General features: G+C 35.6%; 1 protein-coding gene across 2 annotated transcripts in view; it reads right to left on the bottom strand.

The window, feature by feature from the left end:
- The window catches only part of ZDHHC21 (zinc finger DHHC-type palmitoyltransferase 21), a 72523-nt gene that overhangs the window by 46044 nt on the left and 5583 nt on the right, over positions 1-20896 (bottom strand). The window contains exons 2-6 of one of the 2 annotated variants that reach the window (XM_061132068.1): positions 17710-17843; positions 14122-14276; positions 7933-8131; positions 6992-7090; positions 621-732 (exon numbers count right to left, since the gene is read on the bottom strand). In XM_061132068.1, coding sequence (XP_060988051.1) covers positions 621-732; positions 6992-7090; positions 7933-8086 — 365 coding nt within the window. In that variant the 5' untranslated portion in view covers positions 8087-8131; positions 14122-14276; positions 17710-17843. The remainder of the gene's footprint in view (positions 1-620; positions 733-6991; positions 7091-7932; positions 8132-14121; positions 14277-17709; positions 17844-20896) is intronic. The other variant, XM_061132067.1, reaches the window with a different exon arrangement.

The following is a 20896-nucleotide window of genomic DNA, read 5'->3' as shown; positions in this document are numbered from 1 at the left end:
TTTCTCAACTGAACATTTTCTTTAAATATTACAAGAGAGCCCCCTACTGACCAAAAATGTTGGCAGTTCAGCAAAATCAACTATTCTGGTTTTTTTTTTGCTTCTAGCTAGCATGTAATATTAATCCCTATATCCAACACATAACACTGAAAAAAAAGGCTGAAAGGAAGTGAAAAGAGGTATATAAAGTATCTGAAATGTTATTCTTTAATTAAATTGGAAGGGAAATACAAACAATGAGATGTATATGGTTTACATTACAGTTAGAAACAGTAACAGCTACTATATTTAAATTTAAGTACTCTCTGTATGTCTTATACTATACTAAATGCTTTACCTACACTGCCTCGTTTAATAAAACCACTTTAGTTCTTTTGTATATTTGGGTGCGTGTTAATTCTTGGTTTTCTGCTCAAATATCTCCTTGTTAGAAAAATCTATGATCTCAAAAAATGACCCTGGGAGTTGATAGAACCATATGATCAATTAAAGTTCTCCTTATAAAAAGGCTTTCTTAAACTGTATAACTCTGATATAACCTTTTTGTTTAAATCTGCTAAGTACTAATATCTATTTTTTACTACATTCTTTTTTCAAAAAGTGAATTATTCATTTCTCACCATGGACAGTGATGATCCATTCTCCTAACACAGTGGCCGCAGCGACTGCAGTGATGGGAACGCTTCGGTCTCATCAAATTACACTTGTTACACAATTCCCAGAACTCCCTTTCTAGAGAAGGAAATTAAAATTCATTTAGTAAAGGAACATGAGTAATGGTGAAATTTAGCAACAAGTGTTTCGAAGAGTTTATAGGAATTCTTCGAGATACGTGCCTAAGTCTCTACCGTAAATGTTTGCCGTGAACGTTGCTTCTCTATTCTCTGCATGTTTTATTTTGTACGTTTCTAATTTTAAACACTATAAAATAAGACTGTTAATAGTCAAACTAAGGGATAAAAAACAACATATTTGGGTTTAAGTATATTGCTGTAAGTAAAATTTAATGACAAAACTCTTATTTACAAGCAAATTATTACATTAAAACAGAATTTTATTGAAACAAGTTAATTTCTAGAAATTTATTATCTAATGGTTCTAAAGAAGAGATAATGCTGAGTACTGGTTTCATAGACTAGAAAGTCAAAATCAACTGCATAAACAGAGACGGCATCCCCCCAAACTTCCCACACAAAACCATTTTTTGAATGGATTTATTTGGGAATATTTACGACAGAGGGATGGAAAAACAGTTCAGATGCGTTTAAGAGGTACTAAAATCATTTCAGAAGTGAAGAGGATTACAAGAAAATCACTATTTAATGGAAATAAAGGAGTCCTCTACAAAACTCTATCCTACTACCAAGGAGCAGTTTCCTCTAGTCTGTTGTGAAAGTGCACATGACTAGGCTCTGTGCTAAAAACATGAAGTTTACAGGAATAAAGGAAAAAGTAATTTATTTCCATTAAGAACTCCTGTAGTCAGAGCCATTAAAAACTCTATGGGACTGTCATCTACCAAGACAACTGTTATACAGGATATATAATCTTAATATTTCTTGACATGGAATTTTACCTTTATAAGAATTCTTAAACTTTGTATCACTTATGGAAAACCTCACTAAACCCTAACCTCATTAAAATTATGGGTATAGTAAAATTAACCTAACCTCAATGCTCCAAGTGAATATTAGTATATGCAAAGTGTGACCGAGCACACCATAGGTAGTCACTAAATCCTTGCTAAAACATGGCAAGTTTAATTTTTTTTAAATGAAAGATTCTAAACATAAGTAATAGAAGAGAAGAGTAGGTAGTTTTCAATTTTTTAAAAACATACCCTACTTTATTTCCATTATTTCTAGTTTAATGACCAGAAGTAAGATCAATATACTGGAATTTTATGGTAAAGTGTTGGAAAAACATTCTGCTATAAACATCTCTGAAGAAATCAATAAAGCATGAATAACAGCTATACCAAATTAATTGCTCCAATAACATGAAAGTTGAGAAATTATCTTTTACATTTAAAATATTTCATTTTAAAATAAAATTATCTTCCATTTCTTACTTACAATTCTTATTTTAATGAAAACATATTACATGAGAGAACAACAATAATGAAGCTTAATTTAGGTACAATTAAACTACTGCTATTTAACTGTTAGTGACATAGAAACTCATTTCATATGTAGCATAATACAATGTCACATACATATCACTTTTTTCCCCACTTAACTAGATGTTCCCAAATATTCCAATGTTAAACTCTGAATTCACATATTTCAAGGAATATGTGAAGGTGAGCCCATTTTCATTGAAAGACAACATGAAAACTATGTTCTTAAACCAGCTTCTTTAAAAAATAAACATGGGCAATTTTGGGCAATAAATATTGGCAATTTCAGCATAAAATAGTCCAAAGAATAAACCATTTATTTCATACTTAAAATGCTGTACTCTCAGGAAAAAAGACAGAATTTGGCTATAGTCAGAGAAAGACTGTAATTCATTCTGTGGTGTAAACTACGGTTGGCAAACTACAGACCACAGGCAAACCCAGGCCATCACCTGTTTTCGGGTGATCCATGAGCTTCCCAGGGGGCGCTAGTGGTAAAGAACCCACCTGCCTAATGCAAGAGATATAAGAGATGACTGGGTCAGAAAGATCTCCTGGAGAAGGGCATGACAACCCACTCCAGCACTCTTGGCTAGAGAATCCCATGGACAAAGGAGCCTGGAGGGCTACAGTCTACAAAGAGTCGGACACAACTGAAGTGATTTAGCATGCATGTGTGAGCTAAGAGTATTTTTTTTTTTTTGAGTATTTTTAACAATTTAAATGATAGAAAATAATAACAACAATAACAATTTGTGGCATGTAAAAATCTTGAAATTTAAATTTCATGTCCATAAATAAAGCTTTATTTAAACACAGCCATGCCCATTCATTTACATACTGTGTATGGCGGCTTTGGGGCTACCACGACAGAGTGGAGTTGTGATAGAGACCATGTAGTTCATAAACCTAAAAATATCTATCTGGCACTAACACTACAGTAGAATTTGCTGACCTATGGTCTGGACCATAAATTTGTTCAAACAAAGAGTTTGAGTCACTTAATGCTCAATTTAAGATACAAAAATCTAAAATGAAGATGGACATTTTTCACACACAAGCACACACACATTTATGTCTTAAGAAAGGAAAAAAAAATCACTTTCTAAAATTCAGAAATTTAAAGTATCATCTATGTTTCTGCTTTGCAGAACAAGAAAAAAGCCATCCATCTTAACCTACCCTATGTATCCAGAAACCATTTCTTAGTCTTCTCCCTTTTTTCTTCTTCAGGATTTATTCAAGTCCTAATAGTATCTTGGTGACTGACACATTCTGGTGTCTGATGACTACCTACAAGACTTTTGCACTACCCATCTAACAAAATAAAATAAAAGCCTATGGGAGACAGAATCCACCTGCTAATTTATGGCAGCTATATAGAAAGTTAACAATTAAGATAACATTTTTCAAAGGAAAGAAAAGTCAAAACATAAAACAAAAGAAAAAAGGTAAACTCTATAAATGATCCTCTTTAATATAAGGTAAACAGTATCATATTGTTTAACAGGGAAACTTATTAATGCTGTAACTGCATGAAAGACTATAAAGCCAGATACAGTTTGGTTTGGTTTATCCCTCAAAAAGGAACAAATCACTTTCCCTTTGAGTCTTTTCAATATTAGGGGGACTTTTTTCAATGACTATGTTTCAGATCACAAAGTAATGTTTTGGGGAGAAAAATATAACTTGAAACTAACAAAAACCAATACAAGGACTGAGTCTTACTAGAGGTTTTCTGGCAGAACTGGTTGGCAATGCAAGAAATCAACGAACAAACAAAACAGAAACAGACTCAAGAAACAAAGAACAAACTAGTGGCTGCTGGGGGGGTTGGGGGGCGCGCAAAGTAAGTGAAGGGGATTAAGAAGTGCAAGTTTTCAGCTATAAAATAAACAAGACTCAGGGATGCAAGGTACAACAGAGGGTATGTACAACAATAAAAAAATAAAAACAAAGTGGCACTAGTGATGACAAAAACAGAAGTCTAACATGTAAGTGAACAGCTTAATGATGAAAATGTTCTAAGATTGATTGTGGTATTGGTTGTACATCTCTGTGTATATATAAAAGACACTAAATTGTACACTTTAAATAGGTGAATAATATGATGTGTGAATTACACTCAAAGTTGTTTTTAAAAGTTAAGAGACTGAATAAAATAATTTCATAAAATTCAAAAATGTTGTAATCAGCCTCCAATTAAAATAAATTTATATTAAAAAAATTCAAAAATGACAAAAAGTAATATTTCTGTATTTCAAACATGCATGTAATTTAAATAGACATTTAATAGTTTCATTTGACTATTCCATCTACATGTCCCAAAGTTTATAAAATCCAATTCTTGGGATCTTCCCACGGAAGCATTCTCTTATATTCAAATTTCTCATACTTGGTGGGTCATATAGAAACTAAAGTTACTATGTTTAAAAAAACAGAAAGGCATGTAAAATATTTCAGAAAGGCATGTAAAAATTTTTTAAAGTAGCTAAAATAATAAAAGCATTAGGGTTTAAGTTTCCATTTCTAAGGAGTTCAATTACATAAAACTGTTCACCCTTAAAACAATGCAGAATAAGGGTCACTATTTTGTAGAACCCAACACTTTAGTCATTATTTTTCACTATTAAATTTTTATTTTTTTTAACTAAGTTAAAACTGTATCTATACAATTATCAAGTAACTGAGCAAAAAGCACATGATAGCTTTAATTAATTTCCTTCAAACCAAAGCAAAGATGAATGAAGGGGTAAGATAATTCATCTGTAAGAGGATTCATGGTAAAAAAGATGATGGAGACAAGGATCTGGGCTTCACAGCAACTCTGTAACAACCTACTGTATGACCTGCGAAGGACAATCTATGCTCCTGATTTACCCAGTCTACCCACCTCATACAACCACCTTGAGGATCATATGACAGGAGATACCAAAAGACTTTAGAAACTTTAAAATGTGATAAATAAATGCGTGGATTTTTTTTTTTTTTTTTTTTTTTGGTTGGTCAAAGGGGAACTCTCCACTGAAGAAAAACAGCCCAAATGTCAATGAGAGCAGATATAATGCAGATAACCAAAAGGCTGGCAAGATGCCATGGTATCCTCATCACCTGAGCCTAAAAATTAAAGGTAACACAGCAGCTTCAGATGGATTCAATCTGGCCCTCAGGTATAATCTGTTTGGTATTCATTTAAAAACAATGCTTTTAAAATTTTGAATTAGTTGCTAATATTTTTTTAAATCATAAAATGTCTCATAAAAATTGAGATTCCGTGTTTTCTCTTCAAAAATTCCAAGACCTAAAAATACCCGTCCTGCATGACAATTTCAGTGTAGCTGATTAGTGCCACTTCCTTTAGATAGGATAGGAGATGTTCAAGATGAAATAGTTCCTTCCTGGCCCCTTTCACTGATTTGTACTATCTGACAGATGTAGGCATTTGAATATTTGACCACAGCAAACTGAAGTTTTCATCAGAAATGAGTCCTGAGTTAGGAAAACCCTGCTTCCTTGATTTTCAGGGAACATCAAGTTTCAGAGTTGAAGTAGAAAAATACATGTATCAGTATTTTAGACAGTCTTTTGTTTTAGGTTAGTTGAGAAGAGAGATTCTATACAAATTACAGACTGCCATCCTCCCTGCCCAAACACAGGCACACACACACACAATAACCGTTAAGTGACAGTGATACTGTTCTATAAATTAATAAAAATACTCAAGATTATTTTCAGAAATTTCTACAACTACATAAATATCAGTGTCATTCCCACTTAATCATTAAATGTGCAAGGTCCATTAAGCCCCAAAATCATGGATCTCAAAAACCAATCACAAACTCAAAGAAGGCTCTCTAAGTGACTTGCCACTTCTAATTTTGGAAAGAACGACTACATTGCTTTCCAAACTTCTACACATTCGAGTCACCTGGGATCTTTCAAAAGCATGGATATCTGGCTCTTACCCCAAGACATTCCGATTTAATTAATATAGGATGTGATTTGGACATTGAGGTTTTTTAAAGCTCCCTTGGTGATTCTAATGTACAGCAAGTTCAGAAACTACTGCATTACTATAAAAATATTCTGGTTCTATAATGTATAGAAAAGACATGGAAATTTCTTCCTAGAAGAAAGTACAGGGTTCTCAAAGATTACATAGCAAATGTTCAAAAGCAAAACTCAGGAAAGAGGATAAGGGAGGTTTACTATATTTGGCAAGTAATACATTTTAAATTTATTTCTGTGATTAAATGGTTACTATGCAATCAGGTGACCAAAAATTACTTCCATTGACACTAGAACAAAAGGCTTTCAAATTTTTCACTGAATTGTTCCAACTTGGAGAAAAGCAAGCAATAGCATTATAATAAAACACATATTTATTTTGTAAATATTTGTAAATATATTGTAAGCAATATTATATTTATAATATCATGAGGTAAGTGGCACCATGAAAAACTCCTCTACTAAATAAAAATGTGATTTTTCAGGTAATATCATTCAACAAATATTTACCCCAGCAATTATTACTAAGTGACAGACTATTTAGGCCCTAAGGATATAGTACTGAACAAATAAGCAAACAAAACAAAAAATCTACACCCTCACAGAGGTTATACAGCTCTAGAGTGGAAGGAGTGAGAGACAAATAAACAGCTAAACTGAAAAGGAGAGCCAGAGATGGCAGATACGAGGAGTAAGCTGGGATTTGTGGTTTTAAATTGAGAAATCTGGAAAGAAAACACTTGAGAAGAGACACGAAAGTGGCTCAGATGACATATGTAATTAATATACCAAAGGCAATAATACGCATTAATAAAGATGATAATTCTGACATAGTAAAAGTGATGAATGGTAAGAGCATCATACCTCCATGTGGGATCTTTGGGTTCTCAGGGAGTCTTCCTGGATCAGTTATTGAGGCCCTCACTAAAGCAACCAGACAAAACATGGCAATGCCATAGAATACTTGAAAATAAGCAAATAAATAAAATTAGTATTTACCCTTCAAAATGTTTTTTGAGAAGCATATTTAAAGGCTAAAAGCATATTTTAATTAATAGCATCAGCCTAAATTCTCAGAGATAAGATGGAAAAATGATTAACTCATTTCATTCATCAAATAATACTGCCAAGAGGACTTTCTAAAATATACTAATTTTAAACAGTTATTTTGTATAACAATTGATAAACTTGTAAATCAGATTCGTTATGAACAGAAATTAATGGTATATTAACTAACAGAAATGAATTCCTTTTTTAATTACTACATATACTATATTTGATAGAATCAAAGCGGCATTTTTAATCCTATACTACAATTAAACTTTTTCATTAACTCTAACTGGCTAGCTTCAAAATTACATTGGATTAGTGATGTTCAACCGCTCTTTTCAATAGATCTTGAGATTCTCAATTTGAAAATAAAGAATCTAGAAACTTTTGAATTTTACAATGAATAACACTTTAAACTATATACATTTATACACGTACTTTAATTATCTAAATTTCAATTGTATAACAGAAACATTAAAAATACACACACACCTACATAAATAGAACTATTGTGCCAGTGTAGCTTTAAACAAAATGGTTTTTGTGATTTTGTAGAGTTAGATATGAAAATATACCAATTACCTTATGCTGCAAAATATATGAAGGTCATTCTTTTAAAATGAGTAAATAATTTCATATTAATAGCACTGAATAATATTAAAAGGAAGGTTATTATAGTGGTATTACACTCCAAAAATATTCACAATGAGAAAAAATCTTTAATTATACAAGAAAATAAAGATTTAGAAACTTACTTATTATTAATATGCCTGGAATATGTCCTTCTTCATAGTGAGGAAAGAGGACAATTTTGGGAATTAAAAAAAAGTTGTATAACCAGACAAAGACAATCAAACCCATGCAGCACCAACCATGTGGGTCAACAACAAAGTGAATCCGGAGACCCATTCTGCAGCCCTGTGACTGCCTACCAATCCACAAGCAAAGATGAACCTAAGGAAAGGGAAAAAGAAAAAAACTGCTTATATAGGAAAAATTATCTGACTAAAACAAAACTACCTTATTGGCAACTATAAAATGACACGAATTTCCTTCGTACATATATTTTTGACATTATAAAACCCTTTGGAAAACAAAGGGAAGTTTTAGGCTATTCAAATTTCACCATAAGCTTCAAATAATTTAATTTCAATTTATATTATGGATTGAGATCACAGTGTAAACTGGCATTACCTTCTGAAGTTAAACACAAGTCTGTCTTTAGCTCAGCAATTCCATGTGTAAGTTCAAGAGACACAGTGCATATATTCACCAAAAGATATTATTAAAACTACTAAAAAAAATCTTGTACATAAGACTAGCTGATGGTCATCCAAGTCAAGAGTACCCATCTCATGATGGGAAGTATGTTTAATTGACTGGAACGGGACATGGGGGAAACTTTGAGGAGCTAGAAATGTTTCATATGTTGACCTGTTGCTTTATGGTATGTATATATGTAAAAACTCACTGAGCAATACACTTAAGATTTGTTCAATTTAATTCTTAAATCATAATAAAATGCTTAAAAATCATTTTGAAAAATTATAATAAAAAATGAAAAGTAAATACAAATTGCCAGAAATACTTAAGTTCATGGAATGAAGCCCAACTAATATTATTAATACTACCAATTCAAGAAGACTCCTGCTTAAAATGTGGCTTTTTTCAGTTCAGTGTTAACAAAATGCTAATACACCTCACAATGAGATGCTTGAAGTTAAGATATTTCTACACGGGTAGGAAAAAGTGACTTAAAATATGTCCTTTAGCAGATACAACTTATAAACCCTCAATAATAAATTACCATGTAAGGTTTGGGTCTCCCATGTGACACAGTGGTAAAGAATCTGCCTGCAATGCAGGAGACGTGGTTTTGATCCCTGAATCAGGAAGATCCCCTGGAATAAGAAATGGCAACCAACTCCAGTAGTTTTGCCTGGAAAAATTCACGGACAGAGGAGCCTGGCATGCTACAGTTCATAGAGTTGCAAAGAGTCAGACACAACTGAGCGACTGAATATACATGTAAGGTCGAGGCAGCAACATTTTTTACATAAAATACAATGGAATAAAACAGTAATAAACTAGTTCAATATTTCTCAAACCTGTAAGCAAATAGGAATCAGTTGAGGCGCTTTTTAAAAACACTTATTCCCAGGCCTCATTCCAGACCTACTGAATCATAATACTTTACAGAGTAATGCCCAAAAACCAATAAAATGTTCTATTGATAAAATGGTCCCCAGGTGTCTCTGATACAGTTGACTGGTATCCAGGAACCACTAATCCAGGAGCTTCACTATGACTTCAAATGTAGAGCAATGAGTTGAACTCATTTCAACAAATATTCAATGAGCCTCCACCATACACCAATCACTTGCTAGACACTGTAAATACAATGAATAGGACATGATCTTTGCTTAAAGGAACTAACAGTCTAATGGAGGAAAAAGTCATAAAATGGGTTTAATATGATATAATGCATTCCAGGGATGTGGACAATATATTGGAACTACCCCCACCCCGGAGGTCAGGGGTCCCACCCAAGAGGAGCTACCCCACCTCCAAGGAGCGGCTGCTGCGCGGGCGCAGGAGGGCCGAGAGGAGCTGCTCCACGTTCACGGTCAGGAGGGGCGGCCGTGAGGTGACGCCCCTCGTCCAAGGTAAGGAGCAGAGGCTGCGCTTTGCTGGAGCAGCCGTGAAGAGATAACCCACGTCCAAGGTAAGAGAAACCCAAGTAAGACGGTAGGTGTTGCGAGAGGGCATCAGAGGGCAGACACTCTGAAACCACAATCACAGAAAACCAGCCAATCTGATCACAGGACCACAGCCTTGTCTAACTCAATGAAACTAAGCCATGCCGTGTGGGGCCACCCAAGATGGATGGGTCATGGTGGAGAGGTCTGACAGAATGTGGTCCACTAGAGAAGGGAATGGCAAACACTTCAGTATTCTTGCCTTGAGAACCCCATGAACAGTATGAAAAGGCAAAAAGATAGGATACTGAAAGAGGAACTCCCCAGGTCAGTAGGTGCCCAATATGCTACTGGAGATCAGTGGAGAAATAACTCCAGAAAGAATGAAGGGATGGAGCCAAAGCAAAAACAATACCCAGTTGTGGATGGGACTGGTGATAGAAGCAAGGTCCGATGCTGTAAAGAGCAATATTGCATAGGAACCTGGAATGTTAGGTCCATGAATCAAGGCAAATTGGAAGTGGTCAAACAGGAGATGGCAAGAGTGAATGTCGACATTCCAGGAATCAGCGAGCTAAAATGGAGAGGAATGGGTGAATTTAACTCAGATGACCACTATATCTACTACTGTGGGCAGGAATCCCTTAGAAGAAATGGAGTATCCATCATAGTCAACAAAAGAGTCCAAAATGCAGTACTTGGATGCAATCTCAAAAACGACAGAATGATCTCTGTTCGTTCCCAAGGCAAACCATTCAATATCACAGTAATCCAAGCCTATGCCCCAACCAGTAATTATGAAGAAGCCGAAGTTGAACGGTTCTATAAAGACCTACAAGACCTTTTAGAACTAACACCCCAAAAAGATGTCCTTTTCATTATAGGGGACTGGAATGCAAAAGGAGGAAGTCAAGAAACACCTGGAGTAACAGGCAAATTTGGCCTTGGAGTACGGAATGAAGCAGGGCAAAGGCTAATAGAGTTTTGCCAAGAGAACACACTGGTCATAGCAAACACCCTCTTACAACAACACAAGAGAAGACTCTACACATGGACATCACCATATAGTCAACACCGAAATCAGAATGATTATATTCTTTGCAGCCAAAGATGGAGAAGCTCTCTAGAGTCAGCAAAAACAAGACCAGGAGCTGACTGTGGCTCAGATCATGAACTCCTTACTGCCAAATTCAGACTTAAACTGAAGAGAGTAGGGATAACCACTAGACCATTTAGGTATGACCTAAATCAAATCCCTTATGACTATACAGTGCAAGTGAGAAATAGATTTAAGGGGCTAGATCTGATAGACAGAGTGCCTGATGAACTATGGACGGAGGTTCGTGACATTGTACAGGAGACAGGGATCAAGACCATCGCCATGGAAAAGAAATGCAAAAAGGCAAAATGGTTGTCTGAGGAGGCCTTACAAATAGCTGTGAAATGAAGACAAGGTAAAAGCAAAGGAGAAAAGGAAAGATATTCCCATTTGAATGCAGAGTTCCAAAGAATAGCCAGGAGAGATAAGAAAGCCTTCCTCAGCGATCAATGCAAAGAAATAGAGGAAAACAACAGAATGGGAAAGGCTAGAGATCTCTTCAAGAAAATTAGAGATACCAAGAAAACATTACAATCAAAAATGGGCTCAATAAAGGACAGAAATGGTATGGACCAAACAGAAGCAGAAGATATTAAGAAGAGGTGGCAAGAATACACAGAAGAACTGTACAAAAAAGATCTTCACGACCCAGATAATCACAATGGTATGATCACTCAGCTAGAGCCAGACATCCTGGAATGTGAAGTCAAGTGGGCCTTAGAAAGCATCACTACGAACAAAGCTAGTGGAGGTGATGGAATTCCAGTTGAGCTATTTCAAATCCTAAAAGATGATGCTGTGAAAGTGCTGCACTCAATATGCCAGCAAATTTGGAAAACTCAGCAGTGGCCACAGGACTGGAAAAGGTCCGTTTTCATTCCAATCCCTAAGAAAGGCAATGCCAAAGAATGCTCAAACTACCGCACAATTGCACTCATCTCACATGCTAGTAAAGTAATGCTCAAAATTCTCCAAGCCAGGCTTCAGCAATACGTGAACCGTGAACTTCCAGATGTTCAAGCTGGTTTTAGAAAAGGCAGAGGAACCACAGATCAAATTGCCAATATCTGCTGGATCATCGCAAAAGCAAAAGAGTTCCAGAAAAACATCTATTTCTGCTTTATTGACTACGCCAAAGCCTTCGACTGTGTGGATCACAATAAACTGTGGAAAATTCTGAAGGAGATGGGAATGCCAGAGCACCTGACCTGCCTCTTGAGAAACCTGTATGCAGGTCAGGAAGCAACAGTTAGAACAGGATAGGGAACAACAGACCAGTTCCAAATAGGAAAAGGAGTACGTCAAGGCTGTATATTGTCACCCCACTTATTTAACTTATATGCAGAGTACATCATGAGAAACGCTGGGCTGGAAGAAGCACAAGCTGGCATCAAGATTGCCGGGAGAAATATCAATAACCTCAGATATGCAGGTTATTGATATGCATATGCATATGCAGATATGAGACACCACCCTTATGGCAGAAAGTGAAGAGCAACTAAAAAGCCTCTTGATGGAGGTGAAAGAGGAGAGTGAAAAAGCTGGCTTAAAGCTCAACATTCAGACTAAGATCATGGCATCTGGTCCCATCACCTCATGGGAAATAAATAGATGGGGAGACAGTGGAAACAGTGTCAGACTTTATATTTTTGGGCTCCAAAAGCACTGCAGATGGTGACTGCAGCCATGCAATTGAAAGACGCTTACTCCTTGGAAGGAAAGTGATGACCAACCTAGATAGCATATTAAAAAGCAGAGACATTACTTTGCCAACAAAGGTCTGTCTAGTCAAGGCTATGGTTTTTCCAGTGGTCATGTATGGATGTGAGAGTTGGACTGTGAAGAAAGCTGAATGATGAAAAATTGATGCTTTTGAACGGTGGTGTTGGAGAAGACTCTTGAGAGTCCCTTGGACTGCAAGGAGATCCAACCAGTCCATCCTGAAGGAGATCAGTCCTGGGTGTTCATTGGAAGGACTGATGCTGAAGCTGAAACTCCAAGTCTTTGGCCACCTCATGCGAAGAGTTGACTCATTGGAAAAGACCCTGATGCTGGGAGGGATTGGGGGCAGGAGGAGAAGGGGATGACAGAGGATGAGATGGCTGGATGGTATCACCGACTCAATGGGCATGAGTTTGAATAAACTCCGGGAGTTGGGGATGGACAGGGAGGCCTGGCGTGCTGCGATTCATGGGGTTGCAAAGAGTCGGACATGACTGAGCAACTGAACTGAACTGAACTGACTGATAGGCACAGATGGGGACTAATTAAATCAGGACAAGACTCCCTGGAGCGGAGTTCAATCTTAAAAGAACAGTAAAAGTTATCCAACCAAAGAAAAGTGTCAACTGTACTGCAAACAGAAGGAAGTGTAGAAGGTATTTAAGACTTAAAAACTTTTAAGGGAGAGCAAGCAGTAAGAAATAAGGGGCTATATCATGATGGGCATAAATTGCCATTCTTAGACACTGGAAAGCTACTAAAGCAGGGGGGCAGGGTAGTATAGTGAGGTTTATACTTTGAATAAATTATTAAAGCTCTGGTGTGGAGGATGAAATTAAAGACAATTCATTTGGGCTAAGAGAAGACAGAAGTCAAAATTAGTTTTGGAGAAATTAGTTGTAGAATCAAACCAGTAAGCTTTTGGAGGGTATCTCCCAGATCTCTAACATATATCAGACTACTTCATTCTAGGAATAATTTATCATCAGTTGAAGAGCCTCACAGAACTACCTTTAGAGACTTTGCCAATGTTCTTTAAGTTACAAAGCTACCAGCACAAAGAAAAAAAGATTAAGGATTACTTAATTCTAAAAGAACACGCTTATCCTATTATCCCTAGAACCTTGAAACACTTGAAATGCAGGGGAAAAAAGACAAGAACTCAAATGCAACACCACCCAACCCTTTAAATCAGATTTGGTCTCTTAGTATTTATGCATGAATTTTAAAACTGAAATAATGCCTCGATCTTTAAAAAAGTAAAAGTTGAACTTCATTACCTTTTAACTAAAAAATTAAAAGATCTATCAGTATCATTAAAGTAAGGAAAGCCACAGAGGATAAAGCATGCTATTTAATTTTCTAGGTATCATTATTTTAAAAAGTAAATGAACTCAAATGCAAATAATAAGCTATCAACATACCTAAAAAAGAGAAACATTAAAAAGAATGTTTATTTTTACAATCTTGCCAATTATCAAGTGCTAAAAGAAATGACAGAAGTCTCTGTCTCTCAACACGATCAGTATCATTAACTTCACGTATCTTCTTTCTTTTAATCTTTCAGTTCCATTCAGAACTAAAAAAACAGACAATGAATTTCAATAATTATATATAACAGAGTAACTTCATTACTTATTTCTAAATATATAAGTATCAGAAACAGAGATGCATAAAACCCAGCAAAACAAGTAGCAAAATGATCAAACACTTAACTCATTTTTTAAACTCTATTTTCATTCTCCTCTACCAGAGAAGAACAAATTTTTCTTATCACTGCAACACATTCCTCACAACAGAAACTATTAATGAAAAGCACAGTTTAAAATGTGTCTGTTTTTCCTGGATATAAACATACACAGACAACAAGCTCTAAAAGAACAAGAATCCCCAAGGAAAAGTGACCTGAGTATAGAAATATAAAAGAATGAACAAGTAAGACTTTGAATATTTTTAAAAAAAAATACCTGATCAGTGAAAATTAGTGCCACTGAATCCTGACAACTGGATTGTAGAGACGAAAACAGAGCTCCAAATCAGATTACAGCCAGAAACATGTAACTGGTAGGGTTGCAGGGTCGCGCCTCTCAGTTAATATCTACCAGGCGTGGCTCACGGCTGAACAGAAACTATTACACATCCTGAGCAACCACCAAATTGAACACTATGTTGCTACATGGTTTTAAGGGTGGCATCTGTAAATACTTTCATCAGCTAGAGAATTCAACGTATTAATTTGTGTATTAAATGATGAGCTCATAACTCTTTGATGTAACTAGTGGACACACCGGTCCTTCAACATTTTTGAAGATTGCTATCTGGTAACTATACTTGGGTGCTGTGACCAACTCCATTAATAATATAAATTACTACAGCACAACATTTTTTTTCCAAAGAAATTATAACTCAACTCTAATAAACTAGGCCATGTAAATATTTACAATGTTCAACCTACTCTGGTAGGAAGCCTCCTTTCCTTTTCTGCCTTCTTCAGGCAACTAAATTTCACCTAAAATAATTTCATGTATTTTCCTCAGGAAGAATATTGAAGTCACTATGAAAAGTATCAGAAAACTATGACAAAATTATAACACCAGAATGCTGATTTTGGAAAATGATAAAAGTGAACCAAAATAATTTACAAGAAATTGAGCCAAATGAGTATCTCTAAATTCACAGTTTATATGACTCACCATGTCATCCAGTGGTCTTATTATTGTTCCATGAATAAGAATATATATACCTCTCTCATTCCTTCTGTCCAAAATGTCCCTGCCATTTTGTTTGCTCTATTCAAATTCAACACATACTTCAAGGTCAATTTGAATCTCACTCTCCATATGAAATTTTTTTACTGGCACCTAAGTTCACAGCGAATTTCTCTTTCTCTTCAAAATTTCAAATAAAAAGAAAAACTAACAGAAGACTATATATAGTAAGTGATTTTATAATCTTAGAATGAGCAAGATCTTTAGTAAGACCCCATAAGCCATATTTAATCACAGAAAGATTAAAATCTCTGAAGCTCAAAACACAGCAGAAACAAAATTAAAAGACAAAGCATCCTTGGAAAAAAGAATATACCATGTTTCTAGCAAGAGTCATTAAAGTAAATACATGGAGAGGAAATTCACAAAGGACAAAAAAAAATCCAATGGTTAATCACTGCTGACTAGAAAAATGCGAAATCACTAGTTGTATTTTTCATCCTTTGTATTGACAAAATTTTAGAAAGACAGATGACACCCAATGTTGAAAGGGCACAGAGAAAAGGACACTTTCAATTCATTGCTGATAAGCATGTAAACTGATATAGTCATCTTTGGAGGGCAATTTGGCAGTATCTATTAAAATGTCAAACTCTCTGACCCAGCAGTTTTATTTCTAGTCATATCTATAAAAACATTCACTAGAGTGTACAGATATATATATATATACACAGCACTTTTTATAGTCACAAAAATATGGCACAACCTATATACCCATGTAGGGACTTCCCAGGTGATCTCAGTGATAAAAATCCACTTGCCAAGCAGAAGTGAGGGGTTCTCTCCCTGAGTTGGGAAGGTCCCCTGGAGGAGGAAATGGCAACCTTCTCCAGTATTCTTGCCTGGGCACCTGGGGGACTACAGTCCACGGAGTTGCAAAACACCGGACACAACTTAGCCCTAAACAACAACAAATGCCCATACAGAGAGAGGGAAATGGTCATATACCGTAAATCATAATATATCCACAGCATAGACTATTTCCAAGCTACTGCAATTTTTAAAGAAGAAAAACAAGTTGATCAAGATGTGCATATGGCTACCCACACAGGTGTTGAGTGAAAAGAAGAGAGTTATATGGCAAAATCTATGGGGGGTGCATATCTTCCTAAAAGGAGGGCAGGATAGAGTTGAACTAGGAAAAGGTATAAGGGCACTTTCTGAGGTGCTGATAGAGATCTCTATCTTGACACAAATTTGAGATATACAGGTTATAAATTTGTTGAAACCCAGCAAATGTGCACTTAATATTGGTGCATTTCATGGTATGTCAGTTCACCTTAAAAAAAAAATCCTTTAAACCAATACTGAACTCTAGTTAATGATACGTACACTGAAGTACTGGGGAGAGGGGGAAAGAAGTGTACAGATGACTGCAGTTTACTTTCAAATGGATCCCAAAAAACATGGATTAATGGGTGGACTCAGAGATGGATGAGCATGTGATGTAGTTCAGTAAAACATTGTAGAATCTAGGTGATGGGTATGAAGGTATTATAGTATGAAATTCTTTCAGTTCCTCTGCTTAAAATCTTTCATAATTAAGTGTTGGAGGGGAAAGTTACAGAGAAGTTTGTGCAATGTGATTCTTTTTTTGTTAGGAAAAAAATAATGTGTAAGTTATTTCTGTATGTGTGGAAGAAAACACACCTACCAAACTGTTAACAGTGGTTATCACTGGGCTGAGGAAGGAAAGAATAGAGAGAAGGAATGCCATCACATTTTGTACATATATTTATGTATAAGTCTAAGCTCATTAAGAAATAAGTGTGCTTGTGTTCAGTCGTTTCAGCTGTGTTCAACTCTTTGCGACCCTATGGACTATAGCTTGCCAGGCTCCTCTGTCCATGGGATACTCCAGGCAAGAATACTGGAGTGGGTTTGCCATACCCACCAAAAATTTTCATTTTAGCCTCTCTTTATCACTATGCATTATCTTTACGTGGAATGTTTTTCAAATTAGTATCTTTAAAAATGCAGCACAGAAGCATTAGCGATAAAGCCATATAAGACATACACTTCAGGAAGATGTTTCAATATTATTTACAGATTTTTTTCCCTCTGTGTGGAAAAAGCCTTGTTTAAGAAAATGTTCAGTTAAGATTTTAATATGAAAAACTTTACATAAACATACAGTAACTATAATTTTTTACAAATGAAAGATTGTTAAAATTCATCTAAACATAACACTTTAAGGACACTAAGAATAAGAAACATATTCCCATTAAAATTAAATGCACTTACCACTTGCAAATTCACTGAGATGTGTTGTAATTTTCCTGGTACTTGAATTTAGCAGTTTTATCTTGATTTATTCTTTTTTTTTTATTGCATCCCAACAAATGGATCTCTCCTCAACAGCAGTTCTCCATGAGACTCTATTAATGGTTTAATAAAAATGATCTCACAACAATGATACAAACTGTAAACAACTAAATATTCTAACTGCAAAATGACCAATTACAAAAAATTTAAATTTAGAAATAAAATGATCCAACTCCACTTAATTCTGTCTTCATACCTAATCCTGCCAGCCCCCAAAAATCTTTATCTGACTGCCATTATACATGAAAGTTTTCTCTTTTGAAATGACCCAGTTCCCATAAAATCAAATTAAGTGTTGTGTGTCCAGCATTTGGCTTCATCAAACTTCCTGACCACAAATCACAAAATAACAGTAGATTCTGAGGTCACTGATGTGACAAAATGCAATGTAATATCTATCAACATGTTTAGTGTTTAGTTTAGTGAAGTAGCTCAGTCGTGTCTGACTCTTTGCAACCCCATGGACTGTAGCCTACCAGGCTCCTCCCTCCATGGGATTCTCCAGGCAAGAATGCTGGAGTGGGTTGCCATTTCCTTGTCCAGGGGATCTTCCCGACCCAGGGATCGAACCCATGTCTCCCACATTGCAGGCAGACGCTTTAACCGCTGAGCCACCAGGGAAGCGTTAGGCCAGGACTATCTAATCACAATTGATAAACGTAAAATAAGGAGTTTAAAAATAGAAGCACATATTAATTTAAATGTTTTAAGGAAAAAAGTTATCCTCCTATAATGAAATCATTAAAAGAATCAATCATTAAAGTTAATTTCTATAGTTCAGGCATAAACAGTAAGAGTTTAAGAGTTACTGTAAAGAGTTCTAGAAAATATACTGATCCAGAATTTCACTAATTCAACCACCTCCTGTTGTCTATATACCAAGCCTTGGCACTGTGTATAGATTTAAAAAAAGAGAGAGAAACCAGCCCTATTCTCAACAGAGACAAACTAGTAAACAGACATAATCAACAGCAACCAAGACAAAGTAAGATAGAGGGCAATGGGGCAATAATGTATCTCATAGAGGATGGGTACTGGTTCATGGGACTTTTTTCAGTCATGTGAATATTTATGTGTCTACCAGGCTGCGGTGAAAAATTTATTTCTTTTGGTGTTGCCACCAAGAAAAGATTTCTGGAGCGAGTGAAACCTACGAAATGAAATGATGAAAAACGGAGGCTCTTCTGAATAAGCAAGCAAAGTAAGCAAAAGTATAAGGGCAGGCAAAGAAAATCTAAGTAAACTGAAATGACTAGAGTCATTTCATATGCAAGAATCAGATAAAACATGTTTAACCTTTCGAGAACAATCATCTTTAAGAAATATAGTTCAGAACATCTAGCAGCAAATACACAGAAATACATGAGATATGTGAGTTATATACTGCATATGTATAAAATATATAACTGAAAAAGTTTAATGAAGTGATATTTATCCAGACTATATGTGATATAGACTGCACTATTATATTGTATTTCACTTTAATGAAAATATATAGTGTTGGTCACAGCCTACTAGACTGATTTCATGACCTACAAGTTGACAAAGTAAAAAACACTGTTAAACCACGCCAATGAGTTTGGACTTCACCCTGAAGACGGTGGTTTCGAAAACCCTAAAGGATTATAGGCAAAAGAATGCCGTGGTGAAATGTGCATTTTAGAAAGAAGAGCAACACTCTGAAGAACAAACTTGGGTGGATGGATAAAGCTCCAAGACTGACTATATGAAATAAGCTAGGTTTACTGGTTATTCAGTTGAGAGATGAGGGCATATGCTAAGTACCCCAAAAGCAGCAGTTTCTAAGGGAAGTGGGAAGGAGTAGGGGTGAAGATGGAAAACTTAAGACAGGAGGTATGCTGGAAAAGGGCAGAAAAAGAACTTAAAGAGTAAAACTAACAGGACATAGTGATCAGTCACACATAGGGCAGATTCTAGGATGACTCCCAAGTTTTAGCTTAGAGTCTAGGTGAACGGTGGTACCATTCCCCAAGAAAGGAAATAAAAGACAAGTTGTGAGTTTGCCATGCATGCTGCTTACCATAGGAATAGGAACCTATTACATACAGAGGATGTGGAAGAAAATATCAAAATCATTATCACTGCATTTCCATTCCCCTTATAGACTTCTTTTTTTTTTAACTGCATTTTTCTCCCAGGGTCACTTTTTCTATGGATCATGATTGTTCGATTGTGAAATGTAACTTGTTTCTACTCTAGCTTGCTAAGCTAATTTAAAGTGGTCTCCACGGCTGCACATTTGCTTCTCAGGGACAAATACAGAATGACTTAGCAAAAGAGATGCTACGCTAACAGCAAAGGATGAGCTCATCTTCTAGAAAAGACCTCAAACAGAATTAAGTGTGGTCCAAGGAAGTGCTCTGAAACATGGCCAAAGTCAGTAATTCTGCTAGGGCTATGCCTCCAGCGTGGCTTCTTAGCATTACAGCGAAACAGTAGTTTCTGTCAGTAACATTAGTAACAGCACAAGTCAACCATCCATGAGTCAAACCCTAGGCATTCACCAGCTTAAAATCAAGGGGAAAAAATCCTACTTTGTATTTACAGTTATTAGAACTACATCACAGCCATAGCACCGAAAATGAGATAAGCATTTTATCTATTCAGCATGGCCATTACTGTAGAATCAAATCTCACCCATGTGATATAAAAGCAATCCTAGTCTTAAAAACCCAACAAATTTTATGACAGCAAAGAATATCTCAAAGTTCTGTAAGTACAAAATGTTATTTATTTTTAACATTGCTGTGTGTGAAAGACTGCAATTGATGATTTACAGGGCAAACCAAAAAAAAAAAAACCCCCCACAGTGTCAAAATAAAATGGTTAACATATTATACAAATATATAAAATGTAAACCTTATAAATACAGCTTTAAATAAATCTTAAAAATATAACTATATAACTGTATATATTTATACAGCTATTTAACTTCCAATTTTATCGACTCTGAGAAACTAGTCAAGTAATTCTACCTAAAATATCAGGATACAGCTGTCATTAATAATTAGCCAAATAGGTCATGCAATTTTTAAAATATCACAGGGGTATTCCGTTTATTTTAATAGAGTAGGAAATTAATGTT

The sequence above is a fragment of the Dama dama genome, chromosome 29, assembly GCF_033118175.1.
Source record: "Dama dama isolate Ldn47 chromosome 29, ASM3311817v1, whole genome shotgun sequence".
Classification (NCBI taxonomy): Eukaryota; Metazoa; Chordata; class Mammalia; order Artiodactyla; family Cervidae; genus Dama; species Dama dama.
Note: the sequence above shows the minus strand (reverse complement) of the source record. Positions and strands in the feature narration are given on the sequence as shown.